The 21244-nt window shown below is 36.4% G+C and overlaps 1 protein-coding gene across 1 annotated transcript in view; it reads left to right on the top strand.

The window, feature by feature from the left end:
• Positions 1-21244, top strand: part of cdk19 (cyclin dependent kinase 19) — a 173145-nt gene that overhangs the window by 103395 nt on the left and 48506 nt on the right. The window contains exon 5 of the mRNA XM_030128980.1: positions 16274-16331. Coding sequence (XP_029984840.1) covers positions 16274-16331 — 58 coding nt within the window. The remainder of the gene's footprint in view (positions 1-16273; positions 16332-21244) is intronic.

Here is a 21244-nt window from a genome sequence, read left to right as displayed (position 1 = left end):
AGGGAGAATTTTTAGCTAAAATTAATTTGTTTTTGATCATATAGTAGTTTGCTATACTATGTTCCAAATAAACATTAATTTTAGATGACATTTAGGCTATATAATGTATATAATGCACCTTTTTAGCTTACCAGCTGACAAGCCGTAAGCTATTGTCGTCATGCGGCGTCCGTCAGCATCAGCGTCGTCTGTCGTCCGTTACAAAAATTTCAATCGTCTTTTTCTCCGAAACCACAGTTCCGATTGACTTCAAACTTGGTATACAGCTTCTGTATGATGATGTCAACACAAGGTATTGAAATTATTTCGATCTGGATCTGATTCTGGATTTGGTGTGACTTTGAAAACTTTTCCCATTATAAGAGATAGGAAGTGGATTGATCCAATAAATCAGTATCAATGATATCAAGTTGGAATTTGAATTTTTTACAGATCTGATTGGAATATGACCAAAACATGGGCTATTTCTGTAATAGAATAAATACACAGAACTGGGTGAGAATAAATGGCATCTGGATACATTTCCCAAAGCTTTGAATTTGGCCGGTAAGATACAGGGCCTTTGGTCCTGTTTTTTGGATTTTTTATGAGGAAAAGTGTGTGGTGTTTGAATTATAATGACATACATATTTGAATCATTACAACATATTTTTTATTAGTAATTTTTTTTTAATCAATTACAAGAAATTTTTGGCGACCCCATTTGAATTCCAGGCGACCCCACGTGGGGGCCCAACCCCAGCGTTGAAAAACACTGTTTTAAAGGCTTTTGCTTTATGTTTCAATGTCCAATGGGAATTTTCGAACATAATTCAAGAAACTTGAGTTTAAACGATAGATAGATAGATAGATAGATAGATAGATAGATAGATAGATAGATAGATAGATAGATAGATAGATAGATAGATAGATAGATAGATAGATAGATAGATAGATAGATAGATAGATAGATAGATAGATAGATAGATAGATAGATAGATGTTGTTCTATGTCACTGTGGATGTTTTCTACAGCCCTGGAACAGAATTTGTTATTGTTGAATGTATATTATATTTTCTGTTATGACATAGTGTTTGTGCTCCATACCATGCATTTGTTGATGAGCAAACTAAAATAAAAATATAAATATAATAAGAATCCAGAGAATGGAATGGAATTTATGCCTAATAACACCAAATCGACCCCTTCTGTGTGTTGTTTGGTTCCTGTCAGCTTTGTGAGTTCCATCTCTGGCTGTGCGGTGTGTTTGTAGAGGATCAGTGGTCGGTTGTAGATGCTGCTGCAGATAAAGGTGTTCTGTGCTACAGCGCTGCTGTTGTTATGCAATACTGTATTTCTGCTATAACATGCTCTGAGTCTCTGCACCAATCCAGCAAGGCATGTGCTTTGCATTGCACCACTGCATTGCACCCATCCCCCCACTTGTCCTGTCTGTCACTCCCCCTCCTCTCTATTCTGTCCCACCCACCCCCTACACCACACACACACACACACACACACACACACACACACACATACTAGAGGTGCTGGGATTTCTTGCCCACCACTCCCACCCCCCATAAGGGTTACATAACAGCCAATCTGGAGCTGGGGCTGAGTCTCCTGTCTCCTGCATGGGTCCTGGAGTCAAGGTGCTGACTTTGCACCTCTGTAGGCCCAGGCAGAACCAATGCACCTCAGCGGACCGTACCAACAGACTCTGCGGGGGGGGGGGGGGGCATTTCTGAAGGTGATCCATTCTTTCAGTAAATCACCTGTAACTTAATGTACTGTAAATGCTGACAAACGCTGACGCTGCTCCTACCAGACTCGTCCAGATCTGAGCAGCAGCTGGTCACATGTTCCTTTAAATGTTAGGACGTAGAACAGGGTGTCAGATGTATGTGGTTGAGTCAGAAGTGCAGGACACAGCCTTGATGTTTTCTTAGGAGAGTGTGATTTAAAACCAAGTCCTCATCAAAGAATACCAAAAGTCCAACAACAGCAGCTGTATTTAATAAACGACGTTAATACTCCAGTGTTCCTGAAGCACGCTCCTCCCCCACGTCCGACCACATCTGAGTGAAAAAGTGTTTATGCCGTTCACAGCGGTCACACTTGAATGCAGAGCAAAAAGCTTGTTTGGCTTCATTCCACAACCTCCTTCATCTGTTTCCAAGAATTCTGTGTCTGTTGTGTGTTGTTGTTTTTTTTTTTTTGTCTTAGTGTACTGAAGAGTATGAAGGAGAATCACACCACACAGACCCGTCCATGTCCTCAGAGGCTGTTCCAACATCGCCAGAGCCCCTTTTACACCATATAAACTTTTATTTTACCAGGAACTTTATAAAACCTCAGCCCATTTCCACTGAAACTATCCGGATAAAAAACTTTCCCTTGATGCCAAACTTTCCAATATAGTGCAATAAACTGTATCCCTAGCCAACATTAGGGATGTCTCGATCCGATGTACAGATCTGGCATTTTTTAGAAGATGGAATCGGATCAGATTTAGTCATGAGATTGGCTCGATCCAGACCCATTTCTGAGTCGGGGGGTAAGCACACTCCTGCTCCCTCAAATTAAAGTTTCCTAAGGTGGGGAAAAGGAAAATTAGCTGCACAACAGCAGGAGGTTCAGGGGAATTAGTAAAGCGTCTATAACTTTCACTTTCACTTTAAGGTCCGATAGTGATGCGTAAGTCCGTTTTTTTTTTCAACCCGCGGGGCTTTTGTGGAATTATTTGACCTGACCCAACCCGCCCCTCAAATAAACTGACATTCTTTTGACCTGCCCCAACCTGACCCACGAGTAACCCACTAATCCACAGGTCACTAACGTACGGCATGGAACACACCCCCATATAATAGCTGAACGGACCTGTCCATAGACCGGCTACAGCAGTGGCAAACATACGGCCCGTGGGCCAAAACCGGCCTGCCAAAGGTTCTAATTTGTCCCACAGTATGAATTTGGAAAGTGCAAAAATGATACTAAAGTTATGAAGAGTCAAAGGTGTCATAGTTGTTGTAGTTCAGGTTCCACATTCAACCAAATTGTGATATCAGCTAAAATAATAGCAAATCAAAAGCCATCACCACAATAAACAACCAAACAAAATATCATTAGAACACCCGCAAGGACACTGTTAGTCCACTGTAGTAACATGAACCTCACCATACCCTGTAACATGTGCAATACCTGTTTAATGTTTACAGCCTCTAAAATCATCTTATCATTTCACTCTATTTATCCTACAGCATTTAAATTCCCATGTCATTTGCACTTTTCCATTTCCATTTGCACTACTGTCAAAATATTTGCACCACCAAATCTACATATGTTTTTTACTTTATTTTTCCTATTGTAAATAGTGTGCCTTCTATTTTGTTGTGCCTTGTAATTTCTGCACCAAGTTGGAGAGCTCTACCTCAGTTTTGTTGTACTTGTTCAGTGACAATAAAGAGATTCTGATTCTGATAATAACCTATAAATAATGAATCCAAATTTAAACCAAAATTTTATTGTAAAAAGTCGGTATCGGATTAGTATCAGATCTGTATCGGCAAAACTAATCCTAAAAAAATTGGATTGGATCGAAAGCAAAAAAATCAAGATTGGGACATCGCTATCCAACCTGTGGCATGATCAGCATGTGCACAGCTGTAAATAGTAGCTTTCTTGATTTGTCTTTATTTGGATTTTGCACTTTTTTTTTTTTTGCTCTTGTGTGGTTTTGTGTTTTTCTGTTGTAAACCTGGAATTTCCCCCTGGTGGGACTAATAAAGGCTTATCTTACCTTATCTTATCTTATCTTATCTTATTTTTCCCTGAGAAAAGTTGCCAATATTGGGATGGGACTTTTCAAATTCCTGGAATTCATGGCGGTGGAGCCATGTAAAATAACCATATCAACTTTCACTCAGGACTAAAGGTCAGCCTTTAAACTTGAAGAAATCGTTTGACATTTATTATGACAATTACCAAAGTCAATAGATGTGAAAACAACTTTGTCCATATATTCTGTAATCTGTAGTTATGGTTATTTTAAGCACTGTTACCATAAACAATAAAACAGAGTATGAGACAAAAGCATGAACCCTGCTGACCTAACACCTCTGCATACCTGTTTGAAGGCTGTGAAGAAGCTGTGATGTCATCTTATCTGTGGGAGGATCAGCCTCCGTTCTCATATTAGAAAATGGTTCAGATACTGTCAGAAGAAGACAAAATAAAACCTTAAATGGTTTGGAAATAGCCTTTTGTAATACAGATGTAAACAACAGCAGTATCCTAGAAAAGAAATGGAGATGCTTTGCTTTGTTTTGTTTTGTTTTGTTTTGTTTTGCTTTTAAATATATGTGCCTTTGACATTTTATTAACAAGGAGATAATAAAATACCATATGATGACAGACACAGCCTCCAGACCCACTACCTCCACTCCTTCACTAATAAGAACACATCGTCCGCATACAGTAACACTAGGACCACTGTAACCGTCACAGGATCAGGTCGTATTCGGTTTCACACCGTTTGCTTGTTATGAATATGATGATAATGTGCTGGGGCACCGATAAGGGGTGGGGGTAAACAAGACAAATTCATGGGGACCAGCATTGGTGGGGGGCCCCATAAAGCAGTGGAGGGGGTCCAGTGGATACAGGTTAGAAGTTGTGAAAATTTAAGATCCGCTGTATAATTGAGGAATAGTAGTCAGGAGTCGGACGTTGAAAGCATGTAAAATTTCAGATTCGTTTTCAAGAGACGTTATATATGGACCCCCCCCCCCCCCCCCCGACAGATCGACAAGATACTGAATTTTATGAAAGGGTCCACAATTGGCAGCGGCGCCCCTGAAAATGTGACTAAAAAGTTCCTTTGCATTTGTTGTAAACAACAGACAAACACAAACAGGAAATCCTTCTTCATATTTGTTGAATTACTGATAAGATCATATGCGCCTTAATTCTGATTTAAACCAATTGTACAAAAGTGAAAAAAACACACTGATGAAAGGAAAACTAATTAACTAAAGCTACATACATGTTCTGAAAAACACTTTAAAAGATTTAATGGTTGAAACAGAGTTCTTTAAATTAGTGATTAAAGCACTCGTCTGTAGAGAAAATAATAACTGATCACAATTTATTTCTACATTTTAACATCCAACCTCCAACACAGTAACATTATATTATATTCCAGAATAAAATAGTAAAAAGTTGACACTTTGACATGTGAAGTTTTAGTCTGTTTGGAGGAAAAGGGGTTACCACATCAGTGTGATCTTTTCGTCACCCTGTTGTGGCCTGTTGAGACCTGCTCGTTAACTGGACTGCTAACAGTCTGTAAAATGCAGCGTTGGAGTTGTGAGTTCATCATCCTGAAACCTGGGCGCCGGGTTGGCTGTTAATGAGGCTGTCGGTTGTGACCTTTTCGGTTGTAGGCCGCCCTGTTTATCAGCTTGTCCATTGTGTTGTGGAAGTCTGCCTGTGGCTCCTGAACTGGCCTAGTTTGGAGACAAAGATGTAAATGGTAAAAGGAGCAAAAAGAGGGCCGTGTCCCAAAGGAGGGGTTTTAACATTCCTCAGCGGGACACAGTGTTTTTTCTCCCCTGGCTCTTGATCCATTTATGAAACTAGCCAACTGTAACTGATTGATTTCACTGGATGAATCAAGCAGGAAGCCTTTAGTTTTGGGTGGAAGTTCACAATGACATTTGCACATAGTCATTATTTATCTCTCTGTTAATTAAGCCTCAGACTCCTGAGTAAAAATAGTCCATGTTTCCAACTCCTCGGTGGTGAAAGTATCTGTTGCAGTGTCGTCTGCTGGTCTTTAAAACAGGGCTCATCTTCAAGCTTGTCTTACATCTCATCATAAAACTTGTATTATAGTAAAGCAATTAATAAAAATCAAAGGAATGCTTCATTGAAGCTGTTCTGCTTCATCTGTCCCATAAAACCACATCAACACACACTTGCAGGTGTATGATTGGACCCTTTTTCTTTTCAGCTGATGTAGTCACCGTTAGGGATGGGAATCGATAAGAATTTAATGATTCCGATTCCATTATTGATTTTGTTTATCGATCCAATTCCTTATTGATTCTCTTATCGATTCTCATTGGGTGAGAAAATAAAAGAGTACAAACGGGTGTGTTTGCATTAACTGTCTTTTATATTTCCATCTCTGCACAGAAAATATAGCATATACAGTATGTACAAATAACAGATGATACCGGGCCCGGTTGGGGGGGGTCGTACAGTGAAAGTGAAACTAAAGACGCTTTTCCACAACGTGGAAACGGTTCGGCTCGGCTCATCTCCCGTTGTTGTTCACCTCATTTCCTTTCCCCTACCTTCAGAAACTTGTATTTGAGGGGGTGCGACATCCATTCAGTATTATTGCCACACAGTGCACAGAGTATGTACTATCTGTATCCATCTATAAAATGTTAACACAGACATGTCTATCTATCAAAATACAGATGGTACCAATATAGAGAAACCTAATGATTACATCATTAAATAAATTCCAAATAGAGTTCCTGGGTTTCTCAAAACCAGGATAAGGTCATAGCTAGGGGTGTGAGAAAATATGGGTTCTGCAATATATCACGATATTTCATTTCACAGTACTGTATCGATATTAAAAAGTACTGTTTCGATATTTGTAGGTATTTATTCAAATGCAGATATTGTGGAGGTTCATTTTTGTTTTTTGTTTCTATTTTATTGATTATTATTTAAGACTCTTTTATTAAGTAATGTTAGTTCCTTTGTTGGAATTGCACAAAAATAATGGTCAAGGTCAAGGTTATTTTCTTTGTACCCGCAGGTAGATTTGTTTTGCAGTCTAGGTGATTGCTTTGGTATTACAACAAGACATACAGGGGTTGGACAAAATAATGGAAACACCTTAAAACATCAACAAAATATAATTTAATATGGTGTAGGTCCGCCTTTTGCTGCAATTACAGCCTCAATTCTCCGAGGTATTGATTCATACAACTTGTGAATTGTTTCCAAAGGAGTTTTAAGCCATTCTTCAGTTAGAATACCCTCCAACTCTTTTAGAGACGATGGCGGTGGAAATCGACGTCTTACTTGAATCTCTAAAACTGACCATAAATGCTCAATAATGTTGAGGTCTGGGGACTGTGCCGGCCATACGAGATGCTCAACTTCATTAGAATGTTCCTCATGCCATTCTTTAACAATTCTAGCTGTATGGATTGGGGCATTATCATCTTGAGGTGAAGGTGTTTCCATTATTTTGTCCAACCCCTGTACACTGAACATGTAAGACAGGTACTGGATTAAGCTTACAGACAAAACAAAAAGACAGGACAAAACAACAAGTGCTCAGTGTTCTGATGTTAGTTCTGAACTAATAGAATATGAACATTTGAACAGGATCTTAAACTGTAATGTCTGTAAAACATAATTTCAGTTTGAACACAAACATTTGTGATATCACATCAGATCCTGTTGTGATCAAATAAAAATGTGTTTAGTATTTGTGCAGATTTCTGGTGTAATTCAGTTCTTCAAGGAAATAATCATTTAACAAAAAAGAAACAAAAAATTGCTTTTAACAGTATCGTGATATATCGTATTGTGATCCTAGTATGGTGACTTGTATCGTATCTCCAGATTCTTGCCGATACACTGCCCTAGTCATTCATTCATTCATTCATTTTCTGAGCCCGCTTTATCCTCACTAGGGTCATGGGGGTCACTTGGAGCCTATCCCAGCTACATAGGGGCAAAGGCGGGGTACACCCTGGACAAGTTGCCAGTTCATCGCAGGGCACAGCCCTAGTCATATCCAGGATACTCAAACCCTGTTTTGGTGTTCACATGTGCAAAGACGGGATTCCCATCATGAGAACGGATGAAAATGGATTAGTAACTGAGATAAAAAAAGAAAAGTAATACACTGACGTGGTGTTTTTTACTTTGTTGTTGCCATATTCCACAGACTTTATGAGAGGTAAAGTCTATCCTCTCCTCATCTGTGTGTCTGACAAATGTCGTTTTAATGGCCACAACATCCAGACGATATATAGTTTCTAAAAAAGCGGACATTTACTGGGTGTCTTTGAGGAAAGAATCCGAATTGGAATGAGCAGGACAATATCTGCCGTATAAACCCACACGACAGTGAAACAGGAACATTTTCATTGGTCTGTTTGGTAATTCATTATTTTTGGTTTCCATCATTTGAGCTGACTGAACCCTTCTGCCCTTCTCAGGCATTTCTGTACATTTTCTCAACTTTCTTTTCATTTGGTGATAATTTGTGTTGCAGTTTGGGCACGAGTTTTGGCAAGAACTTTTCTTTTTAGTTAAATATTTGAAATCTGTCTTTTACATGTCTTTATACTCTGTTGATGTATTTTGTACCCACTGGACACCTTCATGGCAAAAATGTACATGCGCAAAAAACTGCTATAAAATCATCATACAACAGTGTTTTGGGGCTTTTTTTTTTCATAAATCTATTTAACAACTTCAGTTCTTCTCAAAACTCCAACTGTTCCAATACCAGAGAGACTTACGTTCTTAAGCCGGGTTTCCACTACATGGAACCGGCTTGACTCAGTTCGGCTTGACTCGACTTGGGTACCAGGTCCTATTCCTGGAGACCGTTTCCATTACAGGATACTACCGACTTTACAGTACCTGGACGTCATAGCGATGCAGCGTGTTACTTCCATGTCGTCTGCTCAGAGAGTTGCAGATAAACTCGCTTGTTGCGTGTTGTCTTGTCGAGCTCATGTTGAATTTTTACGTCTGAACCTCCTCAACAAACCGTGGTGTATTTTTACAGGCTGTCATCATGTGGATTAACCTACAGCTATATTTACTGTAAACTTCCGCATCTGTTTTTTGTTAAACGGGGGGTCACAGAGACAACTCTCTGACCAATCAGTGGTCTGCAGTGTTTACACATCCCCTTTTAGTATCTGGTCCCCAGTCCTGGAACCTCGGCGGAGGTGATACCAAAAAACTAGTACCGGGTACCAGATTCCAGGACCTTTTTCGTAATGGAAACGCAAAAAGGCCGAGTCGAGTTGAGCCGAGCCGATACCACATAGTGAAAACACGGCATTAGAAAGTTCTTCTTCTGGGACCGTTCTTACCCAGACCGAAATTGACGAATTCACAAGTCGGAACTCTCCAAACTTCGTATTGAAAAAGGCCTTTTGTCTTTGTCATATAGTTGTTTCGTCTGTTCTTTAATCCCTGAAATATTCACTGTTATGTGGCTTCCTCATTTTATATATTGAGGACCCGTGTTGTGCAAGTTACATCCAAACTGTAATCCATTACAGATTACTTGTTTCTGTTATTTAAAATTGCTTCCTTACCTTACAATATTCCTGTCTGAGAATATTAATGCGATACATGACTCCTGTATTACTTTAGAGTTACATACAGACTCATCATAAATGGGCAGTAGAACCCAACCCACCCCAATACAAGCGATAGGACAGCCTTTGGAGTTAGCGCCCCGAAGTACATGTGTTCGGACAGCTCAGTAAGTAACGCTATGGCCTACGATGTTCGAATCCCAACAGGAACACTTGCATTTTTTTCAACTTTTTCCATGTTCAAACACTGAGGACGCCTGTAGATAAATCTGCAATTGATAAAGAATTCTGACTAGTCATAAGCCACTTTTACACAGAGATCCAGGAAAAAAGGTCAGATGGTGACCCCACCTTTTTGCCACCCAAGGTTCTAATAGTTTTGGATTTTTCATTGTAGTTTAGTTTTATTTAGTTTTGACTTTTTTTTCTCTAATTCAGCTAGTTTTAATTAGTTTTTAGAGCAGGTTTGCTAGTTTTAATTAGTTTTCTTTTTTTTTCTAAAGGCTTAGTTTTAGTTTAGTGGTCTCTTTTCTCTTCTTCTCTGTCGACGTATTCAAATAAATCCCAGACAGGACTCTGCTGCTTTCTCCCAACTTTAGTCTCCATGTTTCCAGTTAGAGTGGGGACCAGAAGACGACTAAACGACAAGTGAAGTAAAAACCAAGATGAACAACCTGAAATGTGCAATTGGAACAATATTCTGCCTGTTCCTAAATGTTTGGTGCATTTATGGATCCACTGTGATCTGGAGTTGTGTTAAAAATAACAGATGTAATATTGTAGAAATTGTTCAAATTTTAGTTCCAAACTCCAAAATTTTAATGATATTCTGCCTGTTACCAAATGTTTATGTAACATTGTGTGTAAAGTACATGTACAAATAATAAGTCGAGGCATGATATTGTTAAAATTGCACTAATATTTCAAATGAAATTTCAGTTTTTTCAGGTTATTCACATCTTTTTTGTAAAATGTAAATATTTTCATAATTTAATTGGGTTTTTTTGTACTAAAACAAAAAGAAAAACTTGGATTTGTCATTATTTATAGGTTATTAAGTCATTCTTTTACTGGTTTGGCCCACTTGAGATCAAATTGGGCTAAATATGGAACTGAACCAAAATGAGTTTGACAGCCCTGCTGTAATGCATTACTTTTGTAACGCGTCACTCTCAGCACTGTTTAGGACACCCTTACCATCAGTCATGGCTTTTACTGAACCTTCAAGGGGTAATGGCAGATAGGCAAAATAAATATGCTCAGCCAGGGCGTATGAATTCATCCAGAGCTGTTTGGAATTGGAATGAGGAACTACTGAACTTCTCAGGCCTTTTAAGAGATGTCTGTCTTTGTGTTTTCCGATAACAGCATGTCATGTAGTGGGCGTGAATAATAGACCTCATTATTAGGGCTGTTACTATAGCAACAAGACATGCTTCCCAGGCAGATCTGAGTGCGCCGACACCCAGAGAGAATCAACAGACTGTTTACAGCATCCTACTGCACCACAAAGAGGCCAAAGTTCAAACGCATGGGCTTTTGGACACGTCCTCTAAAACGTCCTCATACAACATTTTTGAGCTAAAACCATATGATGATGTGTCCGTCTGTTTGGAAGCGCTAGAGTCAACTCCACCAGACAGGATTCTAGATAAAAGGGTTTTCACAGGTGCAACAAAACCACATTCAGTCAGACTCAAGTGTCAAACACTCAGGGAATATTCACTCATTTGGTTCAAACCAGACAAAAGTAAAGTCAACACCAACAGGTCATGTGACTAGAACAGCTCTGAACATAATCGTGTGTGGAGACGCAGGATGTGTAAATGTTTGCCAACGTGTTTTAGAAGGTGTTAAATGTAAGTGGTTAATAATCCTTTCACAGTTTCACATTTTCTCATGCTCAACTGCACCTGCACAGAAATGATTTATTATTCATTCCAAAAAAACCCCAAAAAACTCCACATATACTTGCAGTTTTACTCATGACAGAAGCTCAACTTTTAATGGATTGACAACTTTCAATTAAAATGAATTAGGGATGTAACGATATGAAAATTTCATATCATGGTTATTGTGACCAAAATTATCATGGTTATCGTTATTATCGCGGTATTATTGAAATTGTGCTCAAAATGTTCAAAAAGTACTGATACACACACTGAAATAATTTAATGAAGTTGTATTTAAAAAAGAAAAAAAATAATAAAATAATTGGCACAGTGTACCTTCTGTTGCAGAAACATTCAAATATTAACCCTTCGCGGTCTGAGCCTATTTTGTCTGTTTTTCAGTACTTTTTGATTTTGCCTTTATATACTATATAAACAAATGTTTACTATACCCATGTTTGGTATCTTTTTTTTCAGCATAACTTCATCTATATCATCTGCCTATTATTTTTTTCACTTTAACCTACTATAAAAACGTAAAAGGCCAGAAAACACAAAAAAAAATAAGATCTGATTGGAAAAATGTATATAATTTATTGCATAAATAACACACAGATGCTTAACGAACCTTTTCAAAGCCTTTAAAAGTGAATATTGGTTCCAAATATTAGGTATAGAAAATTAAAATTGTAATAAATTCAAACTACTCTCAAATATTTGACATTAAAGCAGATCTTTACATCGGGTTTTTCCCCTAAAAGTGCGATAATCAAACATGGTTATCATGATGATTAGAATTTAAACGGTAATACTAACTGTCGGCAATTTTACCGTGGTTTATTGTTATACCGGTAATCGTTACATCCCTAAAATGAATAAAGAAAGCAACCAAGCTTCGCATTGAAAAGACAATTCTGTTTCATTTATGCTGAATTTCATACAGCCTTTAATTATGATGCACGATTTCCAGTGTTATTTAACTGTTCACATATCAGTTCATCGTGTCATGTGTTTACGTTTTTGGCCTTTTTTCCTCAGTTTTAACATTATGAGTGTGAGGCTGTAGACGTGTCTCCATGTTAACAAGAGTAGGATGTGAATAAATGATGAGAAATGATGAGTAATTCCATTTCCTCTGTAGGGCTGTGTATTGGCAAGAATCTGGCGATACAATACAAATCACAATACTAGGATCACGATACGATATATCACAATATATCGCGATACTGTTAAAAAGGCAATTTTTTGTTTGTTTCTTTTTTTAAAATGATTATTTCCTGGAAGACTTGAATTACAGCTGAAATATATACAAATACTAAACATATTTTTATTGGATCAGAGCAGGATCTAATGCTATATCACAAAATTTTCCAGTGTTCAAACTGAAATTCTGTTTTACAGACATTACCGTTTAAGATCCTGTTCAAACGTTCATATTCTATTAGTTCAGAACTAACATCAGAACATTATTTTAGTTCAATTCCAACAAAGGAACTAACATTATTTAATAAAAGAGTGTTAAATAATAATAAATAAAATATAAACAAAAAAGAAAAACAAAAAACAAAAATGAACTTCCACAATATGCATTTGAATAAATACCTAAAAATATCGATACAGTACTTTTTAATATCGATACAGTATTATGAAATGAAATATTGCGATATATTGCAGAACAGATATTTTCTTACAGCCCTATTCCTCTAGAGTATTTTTGGTTTGTTATTAGACTGTAGTGGGTTTTACAGTGACCAAAACTTAAGCCTAAATAAAAAGGAATGAAAATTGGCAAGAAATATTGATCTAAATTAAATATATGTAAATGTTTGAATATTAAATTATTTTAAGCTTTTAATAAGGTTTTGTTCCTCTACAGCCATGGACCCTAAAAGTGTAAATATGAAGCTTTAAATGATTTAATCATCCAGGCAAAGTTTAATATTGTACAACAGTATAATAATAGATACCAGAACGGTTTTCTAAATATGTTTTAAATAGAGATAAGACATTTTCCAGTCTGTCTTTATCAGCTGTTGGGTCCAGTAGTGGCTGATGGTTAATATTAGGCTGATAAAAGATAAAAATAGCTCCCACTTTGACTTTTTTTCATTTTTAGTTTATTCTTGGCGTTCAGAGAGTTTGGAAGAGTCACGCTGCTTTCAGTAAAGTGAAAATAATTCTTTTCTGACACGCATGATGTGTTTGTTTCAGTTGTCGTCTTTGTCCTTATTATTTTGTCCTGTTCAGTCTCTACAGCTCTGCCCTCCGCTACATTTACAGGACAGACCGACTGACCTTTCACTGCCACAGGACTGTTTGTGTTTGTTAATTCCTCTGTCCAAAAGCAGACGTACACAGTCAGGTATTGGACCCTCATTCATAGGATTCCATTAGAGTTTAAATGGACTCTGGCTCAGATCATCATGTGATCCTACAGATCAATAACACACAGGAGAGCGCACAGACCAGCCAACACTAACACACTGCTCTACGTACATACATACTTTGTCTTTTGACGTTCTCCCTGTCGAATCTGAATCTGAATACTTTGTTAATCCCAGGGGGAACGAGGCTTACGCTGTCGGGGGTCGACGGCAAGGGTATATATCCCCCAAATCCCCCCAATCCTCTGCTATAAAATAAAGCAAATAAACAACACAATGTACAAAAGATACCAACTAGCTTGTTATTCAGAAAGCAGACTGTGGATCGATTCAATATGAAATGTGATATTGTATAGAAATACCCATAACTGTTCATTTGATATTTTCAGAACATTATCAAACATCTCCTAACCATTTGGAAAACACACCACCTGGTGTTAACCCTTTCATGCACAGTGGTCACTACAGTGGACAGCTGTTCAAAGCTGTTCTCTTGTATATTCATGAATTTTGCTGTTTTAGTTCCATATCAGCCACCACAGTGGACACTTATGCATCATCCCAAACACTGACATTCAGACCATTAATGTAACTTTGCTGTTCTTGATAAACCTGATCTGCAGTTACATGTTTGAGTGTAAAAAAATGTTAATTGTTATTAGACTTTAATTAACAGGTTTTTTTAAACAAAAAGTTGTTGTTTTTTTGCATATTATGTCCTTGAAGTGAGTAATAACTAGTATGAGTATGTTAAAATGTGAGAAAACATCAGCCTAGCAGCATTACAAATGTTTTTATTTCATAGTTTTCACACAGTATATCAGTAAATATATGTTTCTTTGCTTCTAAAATTAAACGCATGATGTCCAGCGGAGTGGACAGTTTTGTAACTTCAAGAAAAATAGGTTCATAAAAAAATAAATTGCATTGTTGTTTTTCATGCCTAAAGGAGAATAAAAACCCTCAGGAAAAACATCTTGATTAAAGTGCTTATAATTCATGCATGAAAGGGTTAAAATATGACATCATGTCAACTTTAGGTAGTGGCATAAAGAAAAACAACTGTCAGACAATCGATATGAACTCAGTTTGAGCTCCGTGGACCTGATAGTGTCAGAATAATGGTCACAGAACCAGTTTTTCCCCCAAAACTCCACCTAGTGAATGAAAATGACCCCTTATGAACTCTGCATGGTAGACAGAACATGGACTTCTGGAAGACCATCAGTATGAACCACATTTGATCTCACTCGGCCTATTGTTGATTGATTCATGTCCAAAAAACTGATTTTCAACTAAAGCGCCCCCATTTGGATGACTTATAATACTCATAGAAGCTGAAATCCAGAGGGTTCTTCCACTCAGGTGGTTTATCAAGAAGAAGAAATCCAACCAGATCTATTCTAGTTATCGACAAAACACCAAGGAGATCTGGAGACATTCGGGGTAAAACCATCATATCCCCGAAACTCCATTACATAGATATAATTATCGTGTGTTACAGTTGCTACATGCAAAAAATATATAGAAAGCTCTAAATATACACATATATGTATATAGCTCTAAATGTATATATATGCCAACTATACATTCTATTGAACACAATTAGAACAGTAATTTGTACATGTAATACACTAATTGTCTTTGAGTGTCCAAAAAAGCGCTATATAAGTGTGATGTATTATTATTAAATATGATCAAATATAATAATTAACCCTTTCATGCATGAATTATGAGAACCTTAATCAAGTATTGTTTTTTCCTGAGTGTTTTTATTTCTCTTTAAGCATGAAAAAAATAATGCAATTGAAAATTATCTTAAGAGTATCGTTGCTGTTTTTTATTTGTTTATATGTTTGATTTTCCCTTTGTTTATGTGTTGTTGTTTTTCTGTCCACAATGTCTTGTTAACTATCACTAATAAAAAAAGTAAAAGAAATAAAAGAAAATTATTTTATGAACCTATTTTTTATGGAGTTCCATAAATGTCCACTCAGCTGGACAACATGTGTTTTAATTTTTGAAGCAAAGAAACCTGTATTTACTGATATAATATGTGAAAACTATAAAAGTTACTCTTTAAGTGATTCTGTCTTATTTTAAGTGTGATGAGGTATTTGGACTAGAAGTCAGAAAAATACACTTGGTAAGATTTAGATTTTTTCCAGTGTATCTAGGCCAGGGGTGTCAAACATGTGGTCCAGGGGCCAAAACTGGCCCGCCAAGGGGTCTGTTCTGGCCCACTGGATGAATTTGTGAAATGCAAAAATCACACTGAAGATAATAACAATCAAGAACGTTAAATTAAAATAAATGCAGATAAACAAGTGTGCAAAAATATAGTTGTGTACAATTCTAATCCATGTGGTTTTAAGGTGGAATTAAACAGTCTGAAGGCCACAGACACAGAGGATTTCCTGTGTGGTGCATTTGGGTGGAATCAGTGTGTCCACCCAGTCTATTAAACATGTGGTATCTGAGTGGAATTGTCCAGTATTGTCCTGATCTTGGACTCCATCGTCCTGTTTGACTCCACCAGCTCCGTCCACACAGCCGTACTGGCCTCAGATCAGCTGGTTGGGTCTGTTTGCATGGACACCCCTCAGCCTGCTAATATTTGCATCTCTGTCTTTTACAGAAACCAGCCAATATCCTGGTGATGGGGGAGGGGCCCGAACGAGGAAGGGTTAAAATCGGTAAGTCCTGCTCAGTTGTGGCCGCAGATCAATGAGGCTGTTGACTTGTCGTACGTGAGCGTGGAGCGGCTGTTTAACCTTATCTATGAGAGGCGGGCCGGGACCGCTGATGGTGTTACATAATCCAGCTGGTCCAGGGACGGCTGAAGGTTAATGCACCAACACTGGGCTCTATTTTTAAACCCTGTGCTCCCAGTAATAACACAGACTGACTGTTCCAGTGGAACCACAGCCTTTACAACTGGAGCTGGTGACTGGAGCAGTGTACTGTACGACCACTGCATCTACAACTGAGTTCAACACGGACAAATCTGGAATCTACACTGGAAAAAAATCTGTAATTTAACAGAATTTTCACTGTTTATTTTACAGATTTTTCCTTTATTTTTAAGATACAGGAAAATATCAATGAAATGACAAAAATAGACTGTGATTTTACATGTCAAATGGAAAATAACATGAAAAAACTGTAACTGAGAATAACCATAAAATTTAAATTTTTTAAAATAATTTTTTTCTTTTTTCACAGAAAAATAACGTTAAAATACATTTGCAAATGTATCATAATTTCACAAATATTTCTTTTCTATTTATGAGATTAAACTGTTAATTTAAAGTTTAATACTGTAAAATAAATAAATAAATAAATAAAACGAGATAAAATTACTGACAATTAACCGTAACAGAAGTATTTGTTCTGTCAGTTGAACCAGACTTGTTTGTTAATTGACAAATATCTTGTGTAATTACAGGAGGTTTCACAACAAAAATGTTGAATAAATGTGTTTTTGTGAATGTATAACATGTATAAGCACTGATAAACTGTCCAAATACAGTTTTTATCAGTGGATTGGACAACTGAGTCTCATTGAAAATTATGTGTATGTATATTTATGGGTAATTTGATTGTTTTAATACATGTAAATATTCTTTATTAAACATTAAAAAGTCAAAAAATATGCAAAATCTCATGTAAAGTTAGGGCAAAAAACTGTATTTTAATTATGGAAAATTACCGTATTTTTATGAGATGGTTATTTTCTGTTATTTAACAGTATTTTTTCGGCACCCCTGCTGCCGGAATAATACAGTTTTTTTATGTTTTATGTTTTGTTTTTTTTTTCGCTGTGTTTCCGGTCACTAGTTTTCATGTGTACCTTCATGTTGTTTACTTTTAGTCTACTTTATTTATTTATTTCGTTCGTAAGATAAAAGAAAATCTGTTTCTACACATCAGCAAAACTACCACATCCTGAATGAAAAGGAGCAGAAAGAACAATCTTATTTTTTCTGCCTGTGTAACAAAATACTTGTGCATTTACAGTAAAATTCCAAACAGAATTGTGAAATCAACCTCTTAACACAACATCTGCCACCACTTACTCATCATTTGCAAAAAAAAATGAAAGAAAAAAAATCCAACAATTCTTTCATTTCTCATTTTTAGCCAAGTACTAGAAATAAAACTTAACAAAAAATCTTAAATAACCATAAAACATCTAAATAATAAACAAAAATACCATTTTAGATCACTTTAAACATGCAAACATACACATGAACTAACCAATTTTTCACATATACAACCTATAACTGAATGAAAACAAAAGTATAAATTCAATGTTTAATTAAAGAACGGAACCGATTCCTTACTTTAAACACTGACATTACCGTCTGGATTAAACTGCTTTTCCTCATCCTTGTATTTATTTAATAATTGCATGTTATTTATTAATTTAAATTGATACTTTAATAATAATTTAACCCATGTCATTGAAACACACATCCTTTTTTTTTATTATTCAAATTTTTATTCAGAACAGTCTCATCATATATTTCACAGAACATCATTGGAACAAAGTACACGGTTGTCTTTTTTTTTTTTTTTTTAAGAAAAAAAAGGGTGTCAATATTGCTCACTGAAAGGAAAAAAAAGTAATTTGTGAATCTTTGTTGCATGAATAATGTCATATAAACACAGACTTTACAGTGCGGAACATACCAGAAGAGTGATTTGTGAAGATCAATGCTTTTCATGGTCGTCATGGAACAATAACATGAATAGTATTAAAGATTATATATGCAAACAAACATATTTATATTAACTTATATGCACTCACATTTATCTATGTGTATAAATGATTGTGGACGTGTCCATGAAACACACACATGCAAAAAAAAAAAGGTGTAATATAAATAAAGTAAATAAATAAGTAAATGGATAATAAAAATGATAATAACAAACTTGTACATGTTGCCAACCACAGTTCTAGGAACTAAGACAAAGAAAATGATATATAAATGCATATATAACACATCCTTTTTCACGCTGTTCTGACACAGTGCATTTTCATATTCAGTTTCCCTCTTATGTTCTCTGTCTGAGAACAATTCCAGTGTTTTATTTGGAAGTAAGTTATGTCTTGCATTAAATCTTAGTTCTGCTGCTTTAAACTCCATTAAATCTGGACATTTTAGAGCTTGTGTTTTTAAAAAGAGCTCATTTGTATGGTTGTACATGAAAAATGTAACAGAAAAGGGTAACGTATGGAAATGTATTAAAACAAATCCAATGCAAGGATGGGATTATGTAAGTAAATCCTGTCATGGAGGAGACACATGATCTGTAGATTTGTGTAGATGCAGCGACAGCAGATGAAACATATGATACATGCCTTCCAGAAATGAAGAATGTATGAAGAAGGACAGAGTGGTGCCACTTAGGAAGTGAGAAGACTGTGTTTGCAGGTCATGTCATAGTGTCAATCCTAGACCGACCTGCTTTGCATGTTTTTGGGCCTGTTTCTGAATAACATTTAAAATATCCATTCATTTAGATCAGGGGTCTCAAACATGTGGCCCGGGGTCCAAGTGCGGCCCGCCAAAGGTTCCAGTCCGGCTCGTGGGATGAATTTGCAAAGTGTCAAAATTCCACAGTCTTGAATTGAATTAAGCAAAAAAAAAAAAATTAGCTTGAATTAGGGAAAAAATGTTGAATTAAGCAAAAAAAAAAAAATCTTCAATTAAGTAAAAAATATCTTGAATTAAGCCAAAAAAAATCTTGAATTAAGCAAAAAAAACTTAAATTTAGCAAAAAAAATCTTGAATTAAGCAAAAAATCTTGAATTAACAGCTTCAAATTTTTGTCTGTTTTAGTGCAAAAAATAACATTAAATTATGAAAATATTTCCATTTACAAACTATCCTGTAACAATAAAATGTGAATAACCTGAACAAATATGAACAACCTGAAATGTCTAAAGAAAATTCAGCCCAGTTTGAACTGTTTTCTGCCTGTTCCTCAGTGTTTAGTGTCTTTGTAGGTCTGGTCCATAATGCACATGGACAAATGAGAAGTTGAGGCAGAATATTGTTAAAATTGCACTGATTTTTCTTAAGAAATTTTTGTTTTTTCAGGTTATTCACATCTTTTTTATGTGGATAGTTTATAAAAGTAAGTATTTTCATAATTTAATGGGCTTTTTTTGCACTAAAACAAAGACAAATATTTGGAGTTGTCATTCTTTATAGGTTATTCTGTTATTCTTTTACTGGTCCGGCCCACTGCAGATCAAATCAGGCTGAATGTGGAACCTGATAGAAAATGAGTTTGAGAGCCCCGGTGTAAAGCATGTCATGGGTTTAGATGCATTGTTTTAACATAAACAATTATACAGGGTGTATCAAAAAAAACTATACATTTTGAAAAATCACCCCCAGTTCCACATTTGATAATTTTTGGAATTGTTTTTTCTGGACGTCGGTCGGTAGGGGACTGGTGGATGTTTGTCCACATTTACAGACCCAGGTTTTCATGCATGAGTGAGCAAGGGACAATTGCACAAGCCAAGTTAAAACTGGTTTGCACAAAGTAGCGGTGGGATTTAAATCCAATCAAAGGTCATGGGAGGGGCCAATGGGAGGGGACAATAGGCATCCATCTTGTTTTCCACAGAAAGGCCAGGTTACAGCATTAACACTTTGGCCACCATGTCAGTTCCATTTCTTTAACCATGGCAGCTGGTCCTGCTTTTCAAAGTTAATTCAACTTGTTTAGGCCTGAAAATGTCACTGAGGACAGGACGAGTGAGGGTTAGGGTTAACTCTACGGGTAGGGTTAGGGTTCGCGCAAACCAGTTTTTTTTTTTTTTTTTTTTTTTTTTATTTATAAAGAGCACTTACAAATGACAATGCCACAATCTGTTACATTCTTCCTCATACACCTATATATATGTATATTTATACCATAACATTTACATATGAACAGTCACAGATCATCTGAGTATTTCTCCATGTAGCTCTTTCAGATGTTTTTAGACCTTTGGGTAAACATTGGTAAGAACTATTTTCAACAACAATGGAAGCTTTCACATTGGAAGGTTTTTCAAAGACAAAATTCCTGTGTAGCAGTATAATGAAATAAAAAAGGTTCAGGTTAAAGGTCATAGGCAAAAGAGAGAAAAAAAAAAAATCTAGATCAGTAAGACACTGTTTCCTGACCCTTTTCCAATAATTTAAGAGAAGTCTGGTCTTATAGGTTTGATATACTCAGTCCATTTACTCCAGATTTTGTAAAATTTCTCTTTCTGGACTCTAAGGGAATATGACAGCCGTTCCATCATGTAAGTTTCCATTCATCTATAGCGGGTAGATGGGGTTTGAGCCAATTTCTCGCAATAACTTTTTTGCTTCCAGCCAGGAGAATTTGGACACACAAACCAGTTTTAACTTGGATTGCGCAGTTTGCCCTTGCTCACTCATGCATGAAAACCTGGGTCTGTAAATGTGGACAAATATCCACCAGTCCCCTACCGACCGACGTCCAGAAAAGACAGTTCCAAAAATGATCAAATAAGGAACTGGGGGTAAGTTTTCAAAATGTATAGTTTTTTTTTTTTTTTGATACACTGTATAAT

The sequence above is a fragment of the Sphaeramia orbicularis genome, chromosome 24, assembly GCF_902148855.1.
Source record: "Sphaeramia orbicularis chromosome 24, fSphaOr1.1, whole genome shotgun sequence".
Classification (NCBI taxonomy): domain Eukaryota; kingdom Metazoa; phylum Chordata; class Actinopteri; order Kurtiformes; family Apogonidae; genus Sphaeramia; species Sphaeramia orbicularis.
Note: the sequence above shows the minus strand (reverse complement) of the source record. Positions and strands in the feature narration are given on the sequence as shown.